The following is a 19,892-nucleotide window of genomic DNA, read 5'->3' as shown; positions in this document are numbered from 1 at the left end:
GGATTCAAAAGCTGGTGCGTACTTGCCTCTTCTAAAATGCGAGCAACTCTTCTGTAACCTCTTTGCTGCATTTTTTTGTCTTTGCCAAATGGAAGTTGCGAAGGTTTATATAAATGTTAAGCTCTTCAGTAGATCAGCAAAGTAGAGCAGTAACTCGAGCACAGCCAGGTCGGTAGTGCTGTGCAAGAGGTCACATAGCATACTGTACCACTTAAAACCAAACAAGCTTAAGACATGCTATGCTGTTGACTTCATGTATATTCAAACAGAGCAAACCCACAAATAAGAGGTTCCATAATCATAGATTTTTTTGGGAGTCTGAAACATGATGACTTGGTGTCTTACTTGTGCTATAAACCACTTTTAGGAAGTCTCAGTTGAAGTAAGGAGGCAAGCAGAGGATTTAAAGGAAGATGGGGAGCGTATTTTCTCTAAAGTTAACAATCTGGATGAAAGGAACTGCATTGTAAGGTAAGTATTTCTTAATTTCTAGCTTTGAGATTTCTTACGACAACTCTGATCTGGTCTTTTCCTGACCCAAACTGGAAGTTTTGCTATGATGATTTTGGAGTTTTTGCAATGCCTTTTTCCCTTGTTTCCCTCCTTCTCCCCACGTACTTCAACGTGCATGATAGAATTAATGTTGGGACTGAAATTTATGGGGACTCTAGGGTGAGCTTGAAGAAATTGTCAAGTGTTGAGTGTATTACAGTTTGTAATAACAGCCAGATGATTCTTATTAGTGTGCATGAAATGATTCAGATATTTTTCATATTTATCAGTTACAGGTTTTTGGCGGGGGTGGGGGGGTGGGGAACGCTTGAGGTTTCCCAAAAGAGTTTTCCAGTATTATCCTTGGCAAAGGCAGCATGCTACTGGAACACAGTAGTGCTGTAAATTGGACTTTTCTCTATTTGTGCCTTTACAGAACGCAGTACATGAACAGAAGCCACCAAAAGTTGTTTTCCCGTTTGATCAGCTCTGCTTTTCTCTGTTAATTCATGTTTTAATTAAACTGTACAATATTTTCAGACCCTTTTCAAATGTACGACTGTATGCACAATGCAGTTCAAGTCCTTAAATGTCTAGCACGCAGGGGGGTGCCCTCCTCCTGGCCCGCAGTTTGCCGGAGCTGTTGTAATGTAAGCAGTGATTTCAGTGATCGCTGATACTGCGGCTGCTTAAGTGGCATGTGGCAGCTGAACTGAGATTGTGCACACGCTGCCAGGTTTGATAGCTCCAGTTTTTGTAACAGAAGAAACGAATGTGTAGGAAAAATGTCTACGGGCTTTCCTCAGTTCTATAAGTGGTATTAATCTCTCAAGGGGAGAGAAAATTATGAACTGTAGCAAACGTGTACTCTAGTCGTGACCATAAAAGCTTGTAAAAACTTAGTATGTATTTGTGTTTTTATACGGTTGTATTTTGGATTGCTTATGGCCCAGCTGAAGAGACCATCTGCTATTTTTCTAATTCTTTGTAGCTCTTTGTACTTACTGTAGTGATTTCAAAATGAATAGCCCATGAGGGTGTGAATGTGTGCACCTGTGTGCGCACGCGTGTGGAGGGGAGATGGGGCTGGAGGGGAGGGAGAGGGGGAGGCGGCAGCACAATCAGCTGGGAGCGGACGTGCTTCTGTAGGCAGACAGCATCTCTGGACAAGTAAAATGATTTCCATCCGCCAGTGCTGAACCCTAGTCACAAAAGCATGTGAATAATACTCCTACGCCAGCATTTTAGCAGTGTTTGTGCAGCACAATTCTTGCTTTATAATCATGGAATCCATGGAAATCACATGACTGGGCACCAGCTGCAATGACTTTTTTTTTTTTTAAGCCAAACCCTATTTTGACATACTGTTTCAGATGTGGTATTTGGCTATTTCACCGCGTTACAGGAGGTTTTGTAAAATGGTCTCTTTCGCAGTCTTTCCCTCAGCACTTGTGTTATGCAGAGGGCTTATATGTCTTCCGTATTCAAAAAACTAACTAAATAAAGTCTCTCATTTGGGCATTTAATTCCTGTGTTGATGATGTGATCATCAGCATGATGATGAATGGCTGTCCTATGGGAAAGAATATGTATTTCCATGCGCTCTTTTTTTAACAAGGCATTCCTGTGCTCAGAAGGAACCGGACTCACCATGACACGAATTGATTTTATGATTTTTGAGCTGCCCTAAAGGCATTTAGTTTCCTACTTTTAAAAGCTAGCAATCTGCAAACGGCTGGGAGATCTACCTAATCCATGGTATATTCTAGAACATGAATATCAACCAAACCTAAGGTCTTCCTTGTGGTCATATTTAATGTTTTCTTTGAAAATTTGCGTTTGGATTATATTGCTCATGACCCTTATTTTGTACTACTGAGGCCTGTGTGCTACAGTTGCCTTTGTGCTACCAAAGCCAGTGTGACCGTGCTGGACACAGGAGCAGCCCTTCAGCATTTGTGTGGGTTAGATGTGCAGAGACCCAAGCTGAGAGCCAGCTGTGGAGTCCACGGGTGCCTTCTCTGGGTTAGAGACTGTCCAACGCTACAGGGTGCCTCTGGCCTCCCTCCCCTCCAGTTGTTTTGCAAAAAAATGAATCGGTTGGGCTTTAAATAAACTTTGAATGTTTACTGTTAAAGCTTCCCTGATTATTTTCAGGAGAAATATGAGTCTCTTTAATGCACTGAATCTAGAATGAAAAAGGGTTGGAGTACTGTAACAGCAAATCGTTAAAAATAAAAAAGAAAAAAGTGCTTGATAAGCAATTTTTTTCTCCCGGGCTTTTTGCTACTGGTTCATTTTGCTACGGTATTTTTTCTGGTGCTCTTTTTTTAGCACACAGTTGTAAAGCCTAAATTCACATAAAGTTGATGAAGATAATTTGTGAACTCCTTTCATCTTTAGGCTGTATTTTTCCCCTCTGAGATTACTGAGTGCTTCCACTGAATTCAGGTTGTTTCATCTCCCTTTTTAGAAAAGCTACAACATGTTCTTCCGAATTGCAGTATTTAATAGCTTGGAGTATTATTTTTATAGGAAGAGAAAGCCATGGTCCATAGTAGCCATTATCTCTCATGCAAGAACCAAGCTACTCTTGTTACGAACTTACAGGCATGCAAACAGTCATCTGACATGAGCTGAATATTTTTATACTGAGGCTTGATGCAATTCTAAATATGTTTTTAACTTTAGGACTGCCTTAAAAGTGTTATGTGAGTCTGATCTGTAAAACAAAAGTTGATGCTTTTTTTTTCCCCAATGATGCTACTCTCTCTATTTCAAATTAGTTAGAAAAGCTTAGCTTTTTACAGATGTAAAGTCTGTCCTTCTTTAAACAGGTCTCTCTTTCTGTATTTGTCGAATGACACATGCTGGATATATAACCAATTTCCCTTTAGATGCCTCCACAATTTCTAAACCAACATAGCCCTTCAAAAGGTTAAAGATGGAAATGTGTGCTCTGGCCTGTAGTCTGTGGCTTCCTGCAGGATGACACGGCACACATAAAAGTCAATCTGCATCAAAAGAATAGTGCTTTATGATCTAATTCTTGAGATTGCCATCTGCTAGCGATGTTCACAGCCATTGCTCTTATTTACTTTCTAAGAACATTTGACTTGTATCTTTACTAATTTGTTTCTGCAATGTCTATGAAAATGACATAATTTCAAAAGTGAAAAAGGATTTATGAGATCACAGGTCACAGAAAATCTTTCAACATTTAATAGGTGTCAGGTACAAGAGCATGTGCATGTCAAGTATGGGACCACAGCATGACTCAACTCTAATTAAACACCGTAAGACGTTTCTTTTAGACCTTTCGTGCCTTACTAGTTGCTCCTATCTCAGGTCTTGAAGACAGAGAAACAGCCTTTACCATACAAAAACAAAGTAAAAGTCATTCTTGATGCCTGAGTTGACCTAAATGCCTGTTTAATGTTCTAACCAGAACTGTGTAAGTAAAATGTTTTCACCCTCCTCTCTTTTCCTCTTGAGGAAGAAATGGTATAATCTTGGGCAACTGCTTCCTTACAAATCAGTGAAAAATGACTTTGGCAAACATTTCATGCATGTATTAACAAGCTTCAATATTTTATGGTGTGAAAGAGGTCTAAGTTCTCTGTTCTATACTTCACCTACAGCTGTTGTCATTTTTCATGTAAATTCTTCTAAAGGAAAGAAATATTTCCTATCAGTTTGCTAAGTATAGAATGACCTAACAAGTAGTATTTTGTAGGAAATAAATTATAAAATAGGAATTATTACTTTTTTATCTAATGTGCAGTGTACTAACAATTTCTACGTTCATTTTATTCAAGAGCTTATAAAGTGAAGTGTCCTCTTTTTAAAATCAATTTAAATATAATAAGGACAGTTATAAAGGTTTAAGTGCTCTTTTTTGAGGGAGATTGATTATTCAGTTAAACAGAGAAGAAAACATGCTTTTCATGCAGCCAGAACATACCAGTTTGGTTGAAGTAATGCTTCAGATATCTGAATTCCTAATGGTAATGAATTTACATGTGAAAATGCCTTCTTGCATGAAGTTAAAAATAGAAAATAAATTGCAGTTTTCCCTTTCCAGCAAGTTGTGTGCATCTGGAGGAAGTGCAGGAGAGCCAACATGCATCCTCACAGACTCTTAGCTATTAACAAAGACTTCAAGAACGTGAGCTGCTGAAGCCCTTTCTATTTACATTAGCATTTCTTTATCGTTAAGATATGGATTATTCAGGCATCTGTCAGACTACTTTTTTTGCCAATGATGTCATTGTATATATCATATGGACTAATGGATGATGCAGTACAGTCTTGGGCTGTTTCAAAGTTTGTATTTTGTCTGAAACTGGGAAAACTCTTCTGGGGCTCTTCCCATGCATACAGAGGCAACAAAGGAGAGAGAGTCCAGCAGCATCTGTTCATGTATTAGGAGTCCCCTGTCACCTTTCGTCTTCTTAGATTTCTGTAAATTCTTGTAATTGGCACAAGTTTCATTGCCATGAACCACTATGTCTTTCCAGTGTACTAGTGTATGTAGCTGACTAATAACAGCTAAAAGTATCACGCTTTGAGACAGTGTACCCTTGCATCACTGATAGATGAAGGGAGTTGATGGAAGTTGATTCTTAAAAACAGTCGTGCTAGGGCAGGCCAAAGGTCTGCCTAAGCACGTTTCCTTTCTCTGACCGAACAGTAGCAGATGCTCAGAGAAAACAAAAACATTGCGGCCGGTCACGAGCGGTGTTCCCCAGGGCTCAGTTTTGGGGCCGGTCTTGTTCAATATCTTTATCGATGATCTGGATGAGGGGATCGAGTGCTCCCTCAGTAAGTTTGCAGACGACACCAAGTTGGGCGGGAGTGTTGATCTGCTCGAGGGTAGGAAGGCTCTGCAGAGGGACCTGGACAGGCTGGATCGATGGGCCCAGGCCAACTGTATGAGGTTCAACAAGGCCAAGTGCCGGGTCCTGCACTTCAGCCACAACAACCCCATGCAGCGCTACAGGCTTGGGGAAGAGTGGCCGGAAAGCTGCCTGGGGGTGTTGGTTGACAGCCGGCTGAACATGAGCCGGCAGTGTGCCCAGGCGGCCAAGAAGGCCAACAGCATCCTGGCCTGTATCAGAAATCGTGTGGCCAGCAGGAGTAGGGCAGTGATCGTGCCCCTGTACTCGGCCCTGGTGAGGCCGCACCTCGAATACTGTGTTCAGTTTTGGGCCCCTCACTACAAGAAAGACATTGAGGTGCTGGAGCGTGTCCAGAGAAGGGCAACGAAGCTGGTGAGGGGTCTGGAGAACAAGTCTTCCGAGGAGCGGCTGAGGGAACTGGGGTTGTTTAGCCTGGAGAAAAGGAGGCTGAGGGGAGACCTCATCGCTCTCTACAACTGCCTGAAAGGAGGTTGTAGCAAGGTGGGTGTTGGTCTCTTCTCCCAAGTAACAAGCAATAGGATGAGAGGAAATGGCCTCAAGTTGCGCCAGGGGAGGTTTAGATTGGATGTAAGGAAAAATGTCTTTACTGAGAGAGTGGTGAAACATTGGAACAGGCTGCCCAGGGAAGTGGTGGAGTCCCCATCCCTGGAAGTATTTAAAAGATGAGTAGATAAGGCACTTAGGGACATGGTTGAGTGGGTGGTGGTGTTGGGTCGACGGTTGGACTCGATGATCTTAGAGGTCTTTTCCAACCTCAATGATTCTATGATTCTGTTGAAAGGCAAACACCGAGCCATGCTGCTGGGTATCCTTGCCCAGCCTCTGCTGATCTGCAGCTAAGAGGTGTGATCCTAAGTATTTGTGGTTAACAGCCCTTGATGAATTTTTCTTTCAGAAAAGTGTCTAACTGGTTTTGGACCTGCATCAACTTTTGACTTCCATAGCTTTTTGTGCTGATGTGTTGTGAGAAAAAGCACCTCTTCTGCGGGGGGTGGGTGGGATGTCTCCTCTGTGAAAGCTGTTGTATGGTGTTGCCCATCCTTATTTTCTTCTTCTGTGTCTTTCAACATTCTCATATGTTCCTTTTGGAGCCATGGGAGAACTGCAACGTTAGGGTGCACTATGAATTCATAAAGTAACATAATGTTTCCTTTATCTTGACTTTTTTCTTTTCCTTTTTTTTTTTTTTTTACTGCTGTTGAGTACAGAGATGATATGTTCATAGAACGGTCTGTGAAATCCAGCTTTTCCTTCCTGCAAGGCAGTAATTTCAGTTATACAGCATTGTATATGTTGCTGAGGTATAGGAAAAGCTATCCTGTAGGTTACTTTGCATTTATTACATCTGAATTTCATCTGTTATTTTATGGCCCATTCGCTCAATGATAGGAAATCTTTGGCTTGTGTCTTTGTTATTCAGAATAATTTCCTCACAGCAGCAACTGTTGCCACCTTCTTTTTCACCCCTTTTGTAAATCATCTAGATCTAACCAGTTCTGTTAATCATGTGATGATGCAAGTGAGGACTTTGTCCCATGGCAGTCAAATTTTTAAGAGCCTCTGGTGAGGATAATTTTATTTTTTTTTAAAGAATCTTCTAAGAATCCAAATAGTCTCTGTCATCCAGATCACTGTTGTCCACGTGTGTAGTGACTCTTCCTAAGAATAGTAATGCATCTGAGACATGGCTTTTCTGCATGAGCCCAAATGATTCTTTGTCATTCTAACAAGCTAGTTAGTGCAGCTGCTGAATCTCTTCATATAATTTCTACCTGTTTGCTTAATTTAGATGTTAAGTTTATGGTTCTGAAGTTCTCCAGATTCATAATACATTTTTTTTACTCTTGCTGTCTTTCTCTCATTCTCTCTCTTCAACACCCTCACACCTTCCCTTCCCAGACATCACATGTGTCACTTTGCTCAAGCAGTTGCCCAAATATCAGAGGAATGGGTAGTTGTGCATCACAGCTACTACTTCAGCAATGTCCTATGGGAGTTTCAGGTGATTATCATATCGTCCAGGTAACTCATGACTACCCACTTAATGGTGGACAGCATCTGAGAATAATTCCCGCATAGGCTGTTCTTTGCTCATGGATATGTGAAGGGGAGTCCATGTCAATTTTCTGTTGCGGCCTTATTTTCTTCATATTCTTACTGTTGTACTTTTGGCCCTATAATCTGTCTGGCAGATACCTGTGTTTGAAAAAGCACTTTTTCCCCTGCCCCTCCCCCCCCCCCCCCCTTTTTTTTTTGTTCTAACACCTTTAAGAATTTGTACCGCAGCCTTTTTTTTTCTTTTTTGGTTCCCCCCCCCCCCCCCCCCCCCTTATTGTGTTTATACATCTAGTTTGCTAGAGTAGTTCTGGATTTTCCTCATTTGGGTAGGACTTTAGTTCTCTGGTGGATGTCCTTTTAGTTACTGTTTAATCCAGCCTTCGGAGGGGACAGAGAGAGGGGAGCAAAAAGGGTGGTCCTCTGTTTTTTTTGGTAGGTGTTATGCATTTTCTCTGAGTTTCATATATTGTATCTTCTGTCGCATGTTATCTCTTAGCATTATACCATCTGGCTTGTTCCTTTTAAAAATATTTCTCTTATGTATGTAAATGCCCTTTTCAAAATTAAATACCACAGTGTGGATTCTTGATCTTTCAAGAATGATTAATCTAAATACATATGGCCACTGGCACAGGGTAGCTCTTCAAGTAGCAAAGTTTTGAACCAGATTCTTCTCATACCTCAGGATTAAGGCAGGAGTTGCATGATAAATTGTCCCATTTGTGTTTTTCTTCCTCCTGTTGTGCATTTTAAAACTTAGAGGCTGCTCGAGCTGAGAGATGCGTGGTTCTTCAAGAGCATCCCAAATGCATTATCTTGGGATCTAGGATTGGTTGTGGCTAAATGAGCGCTAAACCTTGCAGGCTCTTCCCATTGCCTTCCCATTCCTCGCTCTCCTAGCGGTGCTGTCAGGTGCACGTCCTGCAGGTTGGTGTGATGCTCCACTGTGGCTCACCAGCAGCTGCTGAATCGCATTAAGTGGGTGCTGGACTGTCTCCAAAGCCTGCGCTTGGTTTACAGTAAGTTACAGTAATATAGCCCTGTTTTTCCCCCATCCAATTTGCTCATTCCCCACACCCTTGAAAGTGTGGCTTCTCCCTCTACCTTTGTTAGGTGAATTTTGAATCCCTGTTTCTAAACTTGAGGGTAGCTACCCCACCTCACATACCCCCTTTTTCCTACTCCCAGCTTTTAGTACTGAGTGAAGTTCCTTTCACTTAACTGCTGCTGGCGCATCTGTTCTCCACTGTGCATGCAGTGACGGCTACGGGTATGCGAGGCCACCGTGGCCTGATAAAAGGAAGTGTCAGAGGGTAGTTGCTTCTTATGGAAAGTTTCCTCCCCTGCCCCCAAAGGTAAGCGTTACCAGGTGTGAGAAGCTGGGGGAAGTCCTAGACGTGATTCTGAAGGTACTGAAATTGGGGGCAGGCAAGAGGAACGGCACACAAAAAAGTTTGTAGAGAGAGAAACGGAGATAATTTTGTAAGCATTAGTCCATTTTTGTGTTCTGGTTTAGTTTTACTGCTTTCCCTGGAAAGAGGATTAGAATGAAAACTATCTAAAGACTAAGTTTTCATTGCATCGCTTGAAATCCAGCTATCTTCTTGTGGCTATTTTAATGATAACAGTTGAGTAGGGAGATTAGAGATAATATAAGATATAGTCTCCAGTGGTTATACTCATAAAAGCATCATATGCTGATGTATTGTAGATTTTATTTTCCCCTAAGTTACTTGATGAAAAGCATCTTTGGAAATAGGTGACTGATTTGTCTCCTCAGTGCAGCAGTTCATATATTTCTAATATATGGAGTGGCTTTATGATGTTCCAGTCCTAAAAGCTAGCCTGTGAAATGTTCACCTTCTGCTATAAGCCCTTAGGCAACGTGGATTATGATTTGCTGTCATGCAGGAGACTGTTTATGCCAGTAAATTTGAGTAAAGTTTTGTGCTAAAAAAGTAACATGACAGCTATAACTTCCGTTTCTCTGCATGGGCCAACCAGACTTGCTACAGTCTGTTAACCAGTTGTGTTGTATTACATAAATGGGTGAGTTTTCTTGAAGTCATTCTCTCTCTATCTTGAAATCAAATAGACAGCTTTGGGAGATGAAAAAATGTTAGGGGAGGATATTAACTGGATAGCAGTGCTGTATCATAGTATCTAACCGCTGTATGTGATTTTGCATGCAGTTTAAGTAACATTTTCCTCTTAAAGTGGTCATCTTTAAAATGATCTTTTAATACATATTAAAGCCTTATCCACAGTTTCTCTATTAAGTCTTTAATACGTTCTCGTAGAAAAATTGAAAAAGCTTGAGCTTTGCTCTGATGAAGGCCACGATGCCTTTGGTTTCTAAAGATGGAGCATGGGGGTGGTAATTTGCTCATGTAGCATGAAAGCATTTAGTTCTTTCCCTGCAGAATCTCCTGCAAGAGAGAGCGCCTGTACACATTACGCACACAAAAAAATTCAAGCTGGAGGGCTGTTGATGAAGACTCTCCTATAAAATTAAAGACTTGGTTATTTGAACGCTGTTCAGAAAGGAGCCTAGTAACACACTTATCTTTTAAAATCTTTTTAAATATTTAAAACTTGTGGAACTGTTGTTGCTGAAATGCGGATCATGATTTTCGCAAATGAAAGGAAAAACCCTTAAAAAATTAAAGGACTTCTAAAATCTTTTTTTTTTTTTTTTAATAACGAAATCCAGGGGGTGGGGGTGGGGGAAAGGAAGAGCTTTGAAGTCTCTGAGATCTTTTCCCTGAGGTCAGAAGTTTCTGATGATGTAACATAGAATACAGACCAAGCCTTCACTTATCAAGGTTAAAGTTGATGGAGCTTGTATGAACTTGTCAATCATAGGAAGCAGGCAAAAACAAGCCAGCTGTTGTGAGGCATGGCTTTGAAAATCCTCTGTGTTACAGTAAATGAGACGCAGAGGTTGAGACAGATTCAGTTCTGCGAGGCTTTCAAACCGGCTGGCACATTTGCAAGGATGCAAAGCTCATGTATCCAGTGAATATGGGTAAACAGCTGTAAATCCTGGTAAGATTGTCTTGTCTTTAGCGTTAAAGCGTGAGAGAAACAGCTAGAGGCACGCGCCTTAATTACCTTTTGCTGTCAGTTCTGAACAGAAATTTGCAGTATTAATTCATACAGTATTTCTTTTGTTCTCCAGGTCTTTGAGTACAGGCTGCGTCTTCTGTCCCTATCAGCAGAAGCTACAGTAGCAAATTAGGAACGATGCAATGCTTGGTACAGAATTTTATTTTGCTTAGCATAATCGACTGCTCTGTTCACTGACGGGTTGGGAGAATAGGGGGGAAACGTGAGTTAATTCCAGCTAAGATGCTCTGTGTGCATATGTTCGCACACAAGCGCTGTTTTTAGCAGCTTTTGTTTTCACAGTTGGCATCACGCACACTGGAATTAGAAGGCAGTGCCTTTCAAAAATATTTGTTTTCTGGACTGAGGGCTGCAGTGCTGTTGTTGTGGCTCGGGGTGCCAGGCTCGGGGTTCCTCTCGGCTAGGGGTGGTGCGAGAGCTTTTCATCTTGTTATTTTCCTGGCAAGCCTGTTACTGTGAGCGCAGGCTCACACGAAGACCTTTTCCACAGCAGCAGGAGATATTAGCTGGGAGTGTAAGAGAATTGGATGTGACTATTGGAAGCAAGCGGTGAGTGCGGCTCTGAGTGAAAAGATGGCTATTGAAATGTGTGCATATGCATGCTAATTAATTTAAATAACTGGTTTAGGGTGGGTTTTTTTCCTTTGGAGATGAGCTATGTATTCATTTTGGTGCCTGCCTGAGAAACCCAGGTGACCTAGCTATTATTCACAAAGTGTTTCATTTTATAGCTTCTGTTTTGTTACCGAATTTTTGTTCAGCTGCAAGCAGCTGTTTTTGATAGTAATAGCAACAAGAAAATAGCAACAGCATATCAGGAAAAAAAAGTCTAGATGTAAAAAAAAATAAAATAAATGAAAGGAGTGGCAACTGGAATGTAGGGTTGGGGGTTTTTTTAATAAATTGACAAAACAATCATTCTTCTTCAAGCTTTTTTTAACGTGACTGTGATTTCCTTGTTAGCAGTGTTGGAAAGTATTGTCTTTTGTCTCTGCAGTGGTTGCCATTTGTGTAATATGATGGCTCTTGTTGTACTGTTGGGATATTCTGATGATTGAATTCAGTATGTAAGTACAGAACATATTAACTGGTTGACTTAAGTGAGCAGAAGTCATTTTAATTCCATGCAGGCAATCCCCTGTGTGCTAGGACAGGCATGCAATAGATAAAGCAAGTAAGAATAAAGCCATAAAAATTATTCTTTTATCATTGATTTTTGATGTGCGGCAGAACGGAGGAGGGGCTTTTATTTTCTGAACTAAGGAAAGAAAAACATCCCTCCCTCGGCCCTTTCCCACAAGATTCTTCCCTTCTGCAGAAAGGTCCCTATGCTGTTATAAGAAATTCAATTTTAATCAGATTTGATTTTTACTGTGGGCCGATGTATTGTGCTGTTACCTATGACTGACTGGCCTACATTTCATTCATCAACATATCTTTGCTTATCTACTGCAGAAATAGAGTGGGTCTGTTAAATTTATTTCTGATTTTCATGGGGAGAGAATAACATTTTTAGAAAGAGAAAGAACGTGAGATGAAAACCCATTGCTGTGTATGTTGCCATGCAGGCAGGACAAGAGAGAGATTCTGGTGGGATTGACGGACTGGCAAGCAGTGTCTGTTATCATATTTCATTCTGTGATAAAGCCAGGTGATAATGCAAGGGTTGTTAAGCTAGAGTGACATTTTGCTTTATCACATTGGGTGCAACAACTAAGCTGTATTTAGTGTGACTGACTAAACAGATAGCTGCCATCAAGGCGCAGATAATGTTAACAGGCATTCAGAGACAGAATTGGAAAACCAAGACTCACATCATGATAAATGGGTTGTAGTGTAACAATGATGTGCCATGGGGCATACTTTGTGAAATACCTTGCTGGTTTTCTACCTTCAGTTTTCTTCTGAAGTATATCAGGGCATCTCTTTTTCTTTTTTCTTGTTTTTCCTTTTTTTTTCTTTTTTTTTTCTTTTTTTCTTTTTTCTTTTTTCTTTTTTCTTTTTTCTTCTTTTTTCTTTTTTCTTCTTTTTTCTTTTTTCTTCTTTTTTCTTTTTTCTTCTTTTTTCTTTTTTCTTCTTTTTTCTTTTTTCTTCTTTTTTCTTTTTTCTTCTTTTTTCTTTTTTCTTCTTTTTTCTTTTTTCTTCTTTTTTCTTTTTTCTTCTTTTTTTTTCTTTTTTCTTCTTTTTTTTTTCTTTTTTCTTCTTTTTTTTTTCTTTTTTCTTCTTTTTTTTTCTTTTTTCTTCTTTTTTTTTTCTTTTTTCTTCTTTTTTTTTTCTTTTTTCTTCTTTTTTCTTTTTTCTTCTAGAGAGAGAGAGCATTCTCTCATCATTCAGCATTCGTTATTCTATTTGTCTTAACACATGCATTGGTTTTAAGACTGTTTGCTTCAGTAGTGCTTCTGGGATGCTGGTTGCCCATCATCTCTCTCTTCAGACCAAGGCAGTGAACAGCTCTACTTCTTGGTAGTGACTTACGTGCTGTGCCTCTTCCTGGAGTGACCATTATGGTACAGTCATCATGGTGATTAAATGATCTGTTTTCTGGAGGGACCTTTATTCTATGCATTTGTCTTTAGAGATTTCTAAGTACTTTTGTAGTCCAAGGTCTCATTTGGCATCTTTGGAATATGCTTCAAGTGTCACTACATGGTGGATAGTGCATGCTGTACTGATTCAGTAGTAATAGCAGATACAGTGCTCATCAGAAAAATGGACCACTGGTAATATAATTACCATGGTATTGAATGTCTAAATTGTGGTGTTCTGGTGTCAGTGTCTCCTTGGCATTGCAATAGTAAAACCAATTTGAGGATTTAAAAACCTTTGGGGTGCTGGAGCGTCTGAAAGAAAAAGCATGTGGGACTCAGATGAGGATTCAGATACCTAATAGAAGGTGTCTGCGTATGAGTGAAGTGCTGACTCAAGTTATAATCCATAGAGATCTTGGGCTTGATTCAGTTGGCTAAACACAGGTGTGTAGTGAGACCAGAGGTAGCCCAGCATATCCCACTTAGCTTCCAGCTGCCAGCTCTTAGGGGAACTGATGCCGTTGAATCTTCAAAGTTTCTGAAATGGTATAAGACACCTATGTTTGGGTAATTAAATTGATCCCCTAGTCAGTGAAACCAATGCGTGATTTGCTTGTAGAGACTACTTTAGGGTGAGCTGAATCTCTTAGGTTGCATTGACCATATCAATATGGATTAAAATGTGGTATTAGACCACAAACTTTTTCCTAAATTTCCAACAATCTCACCCTGTGCATCCCGTTCCAACTTTGTAGCATCCTGTTGTGGTCTCAAGCAGAACTATACTGGGTAGAAGAAACTGCTCTTTATTTGAGAACTGTTGCAGAAGTGCTTTTAGATCCCACTGTACCAAGTGCTAGGCAAATACACAATGAAAACACAATTTCAGCACGTAAAGTTCACAGCTGAAAAAGTAGCATATCGGCAAGGTCTCTGCCTATAAACAGAGTTTTGGCATAGACAAAGACTGTGTTTCACAAGTGCTTTAAGCCACATAATTACCTGTTTTGAGCCAGGTCAGTTCCTTGATCAAATTTTCTGTTGGGCTGTACAATTCCTACTGCTAATACAATGGAGAGAGCGGGAAGACAAAATCAGAGTGGACTAAGAAGGAGACTGCCCCTTTTGGCAAAATATCTGCATTTAAATCAGTTTAAAGGGACTGCAAAGCTGTGACCTTGATTATGAGGGGGTTGTTGCTATTGTAGCATAAGCACTCTTACGGAGGATTCTTACTCGGGTATGAAGGCCTTTTTCCAGTGTAGCGTGTAGTGTTTGAGAAGGAATTTAAGCTAAATCAGAAACAGCCACTCTGCTCTCTTTTGTCCGTAAGTTGGTGCAGGACACGTTGTTGCTTATGTAACCGTGCTTATGTTGTATGGTGAAACTTTTGCACAGAGGTCAGTTCTTTAACAAACAATGCATTTTTCAAACGTTGGCTAATGCATTTTTGCAAAGCTTATCTAGTCTGGGATTTTAAAGTTGGAGTGTCTTGTGGCACTGTTTGGCTTGGCCTGAAGCATTCTCAAGAAACTGTAAATCAGACAGATAAAAATCAGACACATTGAGTTGATCGAAGTGACTTTCATTTATTGAGCTACAACATTCAATCAGATCATTCTACCTCTATGTCCAGATCTAGTCAAATCCTGAGTATGGGGCAAATGAAGAAGTGGTTTGGGGTGGTTTTTTATGGCAACCAAAAATGTTATCCTTCTGATAGGCATCTATACATAACGATTCATTTTGGTAGTTGCTCATTGACTCCACTGGCAGGCTCCTATTGACACATGCACGTGTGTGTATGTATGTGTGTATATATATACCTCTCTCCATGGTTTAACTTACCTGTAATAGTGTACACTAGTGTTACCTGTCTCTGGTTTGTTAGAATAGCCTGTTGTGTTATTGCTGGGGGGCTAGGGTGTCTGGACTGGGGAGGAGGCTTGGTTGATTTCCCCAGCTTAGTGTTTACTTGGCCTTTACATTTCAGTCGTGAGCATGTATGCCCCAAGCTAATGGAGCCAGAAGGAAACCGAGAGATGTACTTGTCCATCTGGGTAGAAAATACGTAGTGCCATTATGGAGATACACATTTCCACCCCCACAGTGGTAAGCGGTGGTGGTGTGTTTGGTGGCTATGGCCATTATGTGGAAGGTGGAAGCCACAGAGCAGAGCTCTTCCCGAGCTCACCTGGCCAACGAGTGCACAGCCTCTTGTCTCTCCGCACAGACCTCCTCTGGGAGAGCTGAGCCCTCTTCTAAATGAGAGCTTCTCAAAAATGTGGAGGGCTGTTTTTTGTAATGAAGCAATTCCTCCTTTTTTCGTTTAGAAGCATATTTTGGGTTTCTGCTCCCCACTGTTTAGATGTGAAAGCTCCTGTACCTAATTCCCTTTATATACCTTAAATACCAAAAGCAGGTAGAGTAGGAAAGGCTCATGTTAGCCTCCTGTACTAGACTCACCCTCACTGAATACCACTTTGTATCAACAGCATAAGTCTGTTGATTACACTTCCTTTGCAGTTCAGGTTAAGTGAGCGGAGTAAGTCATCTGACAGTCAAAAGTTGTAATGGCATCGCATGCCAGAGGTGGGGAACGTGGTGTGAGCTTTCCCGATTCTGTTGCATCAGGAAGGCTCTTGCATTGCAATAGTTCTGGCATCGGATCGTGGGGATGGGGGAGCTTTGGGTTTGAAGATAATTAAGAGGTTAATGTTTTTGATGATGACTGGTTTGTTATCTAGCATGAAAGTGGTAATTAAGTCAATTGTCATGTTTTCAGATTATTTAAAACTGTTCTGTCTCTCTCACTTTGTGATGTTTGGTTATAAATGATAAGTTCCTTTCAGTGGTACGTTATCCTTTCATAATCCTATGGGCCTCATTTCCCAAATAGCTGTATTCTGGGCATATCGTTACATGAAACACCAACAGAGTTGAAGTAGCTTAGTGGACTTCTTGGTATTGATAATAATGTAACACCTTTGCAGGTTCTTGCTACTGTGTTCTCCTGGGGCTTGAAGCTTGCTTTCTTTTCCTCCTTTCTGAACAGTAAGCTCAAATCTCTCCAAAGTAATGTGATAAGCATGTTTTGCATGAGGACCCACTCACACTGAATGCAAACTAGCCTGTGTTGAATGTAGCCACCCTTCCTCAGACCCATTTTCTGTGGCACTGCAAAATGTTTGATTAATTTTGTGGAAGCTGTATGAAGGCACGTATGTAATCTCTGAATTTTATCTCCACGTTTGCAAATGTAGCATCCCTAAATTTCTCTGTGCTGTCATTCTTTATTTCCTTTTACTCTGTTTTGGAAGGTGACAGGACCACTAAAGGATTCATTGCTTCTGAGCAAGGGTAATATTAAACAAATTTGGTTACATGCTTTGGATATGTAAATGTGTCAGATTGGTGGTATACTCTGTCCTGTTTGCTTCCACCAGCACACCCACTCCTGATGTGCATGCGAAGTTCAATGTATACTTTGCAAACTGGCTGAGGTAGTGCATGTAATTTATGTCTTTGCGACATTTTGTGCCGTGCCCTTGATTCTTCCGTGCACCTAAGTGCGGCTGTTATACTGTCTTATGTTATGGCTTGTGTATTATGAAGATGAATAGAGAGGCCTGAAGAATTTTTTGGCACAGGTTAACTAGGAGAAAATTGTGCTCTACATGGGTTATCTAGACAATGAAAAACACTGATTTAAACACAGTATTTCATATTTAAGGCCTGCGGTCTTTATTTGGTAAATATTTCCATTAAAATCAGTGGACCTATTTACAGGCCCAGTTCTGCTCACATTGAACTCACTAGGGAAAACCAGCTGACTCTAGAGACACCGTGTAACCAAATCTGAATAGCGTTGGTCTTTCTGACCTTACATCATTTTACTTAACAAAACTGTCCTTCGTATAGTGTTAAAATAGTAGTCAGTCAATATTGTTTTGTAAAACAGAATTGACTCTGAATTTGTCAGACAACTCGAAGTTGTCTGAACCAACTGCTCTTAGTTAAGAGCAATATGAAGAGATCTGAGTTTAAACAATATTCAACTCCTCATTCATGTTAAATTGAAAATTTACCCATTAAAATTGAATTTTAAAATTTAACACTTTACATGAGAGAGAGATTGTGTATGTGACTGTTCAGGAATTAAATTGTGAAAAAGCCATCTCTCTTGGAATTACAGTGCTATTTTATTACTGACATGTAAAAATCAGTGTGAAGTGCAATTATTAAAAATCCCATACATCAGGCAGTTTAATGACAATGTCCAGGTTTTTTTTAGAACTTTTTTCCATAAGTGCTAAAACATCACAGATTCAAGGAATAAAAAATAATAATTTTGAATGTAATTTGATCATATAGGTGTGAAAGTAGAACCCGTATTTAATCAGTTGTCTTCCCACAATACTTCATTTTAAAGATTTGTTTTAATTTAATTAAAATAGCAATGCAGTGTGTAATTGCTCCAAATGTTTTTTCTTCTTGAATTTATAATGGACTTATAAAATTCTATAATTTTATATATAAATATATATTATAAAATTATATAATTTTATACAATAAAACCTATTACTTGTGTGCGCTTTTATCTCAAATTTCATTTTTCATTTAACACTGATGTTAACCGCCTATAGACTTATTCTCAAAACTGGTACAGTAAGGTTAATAACCTGTTTACGTTGAAAATTCAAGTTAACCTTACTTCACAAATAGGCTGAGAAAGATGCCTCTTTCACAGTCCCCTCGAAAGAAAGCTTGGGCAGTGCATGTCTACAGGGTTACTATTTCAAAATACAGGCGCCAGCGCTGTCGGTAGCACAAATGATGTTAGCAACTCTCTGAAGCCTTTTACTTCTCTGTTGCAGCTTCTTTTCTAAGCTCACAGTGTCTCTTCAGCCTTCTTTAAGCAGAGAGCAAACCTGTCTCCTCTCAGGGCTCCAGAGGTACTTTTTTTTTTTTCCTGCCTTCTGTTTCTTTCCCAATTTGTCTCTATCTGGTGAGCACAAATGAACTACATGTCTTGTGGCAAAGCACAAGCCTGGAGCTGCGAAAGCCTCTTTCCTGGCTAGAGAAGTAGAGAGTGTAAAATTGGAAGAAACCCAAAAATATTTCTGTCTAAGATAAGGCCTTTTTGGCCATTGTTTGTCATTTGTGCTGACAGGGCAAAAGAAGTTCAAGTTTAAAATAAGCCCGACTGGAAAATACTGTCCTTTCTAAATTTCCTTTTCTGCCTTTTTTCCAGGAGATGTTCATTTTCCCTATCCCAGTTTTTTAGCTTCGGCAAACATTTTCTTTGCACTCATTTCATTTTTACCAGTTATGCAAAAATTCAACCTCCAGATTCATAATTAAAGTTCATGGTATTCAATTCACATTTAAAATGACACTGAGGTATTAATTCTGCACATAGAGAAGAAACTTGTTTTCCGCACTTCGTTACTGGCTCTAAAGCAAGAAGAGAATTAAATGTTAGTATTAGGATTCCTCTTCTTGAGGCAGTTGTATTTTCTCCCAACGTTTGCACGTTTGCCTGTGCCACATACATCAGCGCTGGAGGTGTGCTGTGCATTTAACTACGCCGTGCACACTGCAGCGCCTCGGGTTACCCAAAGGTTGTGTCGCATCCTGTGGCGCTCCATACCCTAATATAGCCTGACATTATGCTTTGACTCATCACGTTAGATTAGGTACGCCGTGTGTGCCCATACATGAGAGGATGTTTTTGTGCCGTACAGTTACCATAGATCGGAAGAGTTGGTGTTAAATTAAATGTTGGATGTGATCTCCAATGTTCAAGCTTCCTGGATCAGTGCGGTGGCCTCATGCCGAAGGAAATAAATCAGCAGCATACTAACGATGTATTCTTCTCTCTAGGCAAGCTGACGCAGGGGCCCTGAGGGAAAACCCACGGGAGAAGAGGGATCAGCTGGACCAGAATTTAGACCACAAGTGGAAGGCATCTGTCAGACCTTTGCATGTGCGAGAGCCTACAGTTCTGCTTCATGAGAGCCGGGGGAGGTCTGGGACATTGCCTAGTGATTACCGATACTCTCAGGAAAACGTGAACGAGAAGAGCAAGGATCGTAGCCTGCCTCATCTCCCCTGCTCTGAGCCACAGACCTTGAACGAGAACCACTCCTGTCTGTCCCGGGGCAAAGGAGAGGAAAACCATAGGGTAGAGTCGGCGCTGCTGAACAAGAAGCGTGGACCTGCTCCTCAGAGGCCGCCACCGCCTAAAAGAGATAAATACAAGCGACCGGATAATTCTGCACCGTCGCTCGGCGCCTCTTCTGAATCTCTGCTGGTAGTGCCCAGTCGGCCCTTTCCGTCCTCGTCCCCCAGCTCTGCTGAAGTATTTGCCAGTCACTCCTCTCTCTGTCAGAGTCCTGCAGCTTTCAATGGAAAACTGAAGAGTGCTAATCCACAGCAGCTCCAGCAAGCATCATCCACGGAGAATGTTTGTCAGCACTTAGAAGAAAAAACGCACCTTAGGTCTGAGTCTGTATTATCTTCCAAGTATCGGTATCTTCAAAAACCTGGCATGGAGACATCAAGGTCCCCTTCTCCTCAGTTTGCACCGCAGAAGCTCACTGATAAACCTCCTGTGTCCTTACAGGATGAGAACCCCACCAGGTACTAGATGTAACTCCTTTACTATTTTATTAACACTCTTTGCCTAGTTAGACCTTATTAATGGTTGACTGTTCATTTTCTTTACTAAAAGCACATCCTTTGGGTTCATTAAGCATGA

At 40.6% G+C, this 19,892-nt stretch overlaps 1 protein-coding gene across 5 annotated transcripts in view; it reads left to right on the top strand.

The window, feature by feature from the left end:
• Positions 1-19,892, top strand: part of SHROOM2 (shroom family member 2) — a 134,769-nt gene that overhangs the window by 93,051 nt on the left and 21,826 nt on the right. For 2 of the 5 annotated variants that reach the window (XM_076357804.1, XM_076357796.1), the window contains exons 5-6: positions 368-471; positions 19,016-19,774. In XM_076357804.1, coding sequence (XP_076213919.1) covers positions 368-471; positions 19,016-19,774 — 863 coding nt within the window. Of the gene's footprint in view, positions 1-367; positions 472-10,693; positions 10,731-16,122; positions 16,184-18,006; positions 18,085-19,015; positions 19,775-19,892 lie in introns of those variants that run through there. The other 3 variants (XM_076357812.1, XM_076357821.1, XM_076357830.1) reach the window with 3 other exon arrangements.

Source organism: Aptenodytes patagonicus, chromosome 1 (genome assembly GCF_965638725.1).
Source record: "Aptenodytes patagonicus chromosome 1, bAptPat1.pri.cur, whole genome shotgun sequence".
NCBI lineage: Eukaryota > Metazoa > Chordata > Aves > Sphenisciformes > Spheniscidae > Aptenodytes > Aptenodytes patagonicus.
The sequence above is the reverse complement of the archived record's forward strand: the minus strand, read 5'-3'. Positions and strand labels throughout refer to the sequence as shown.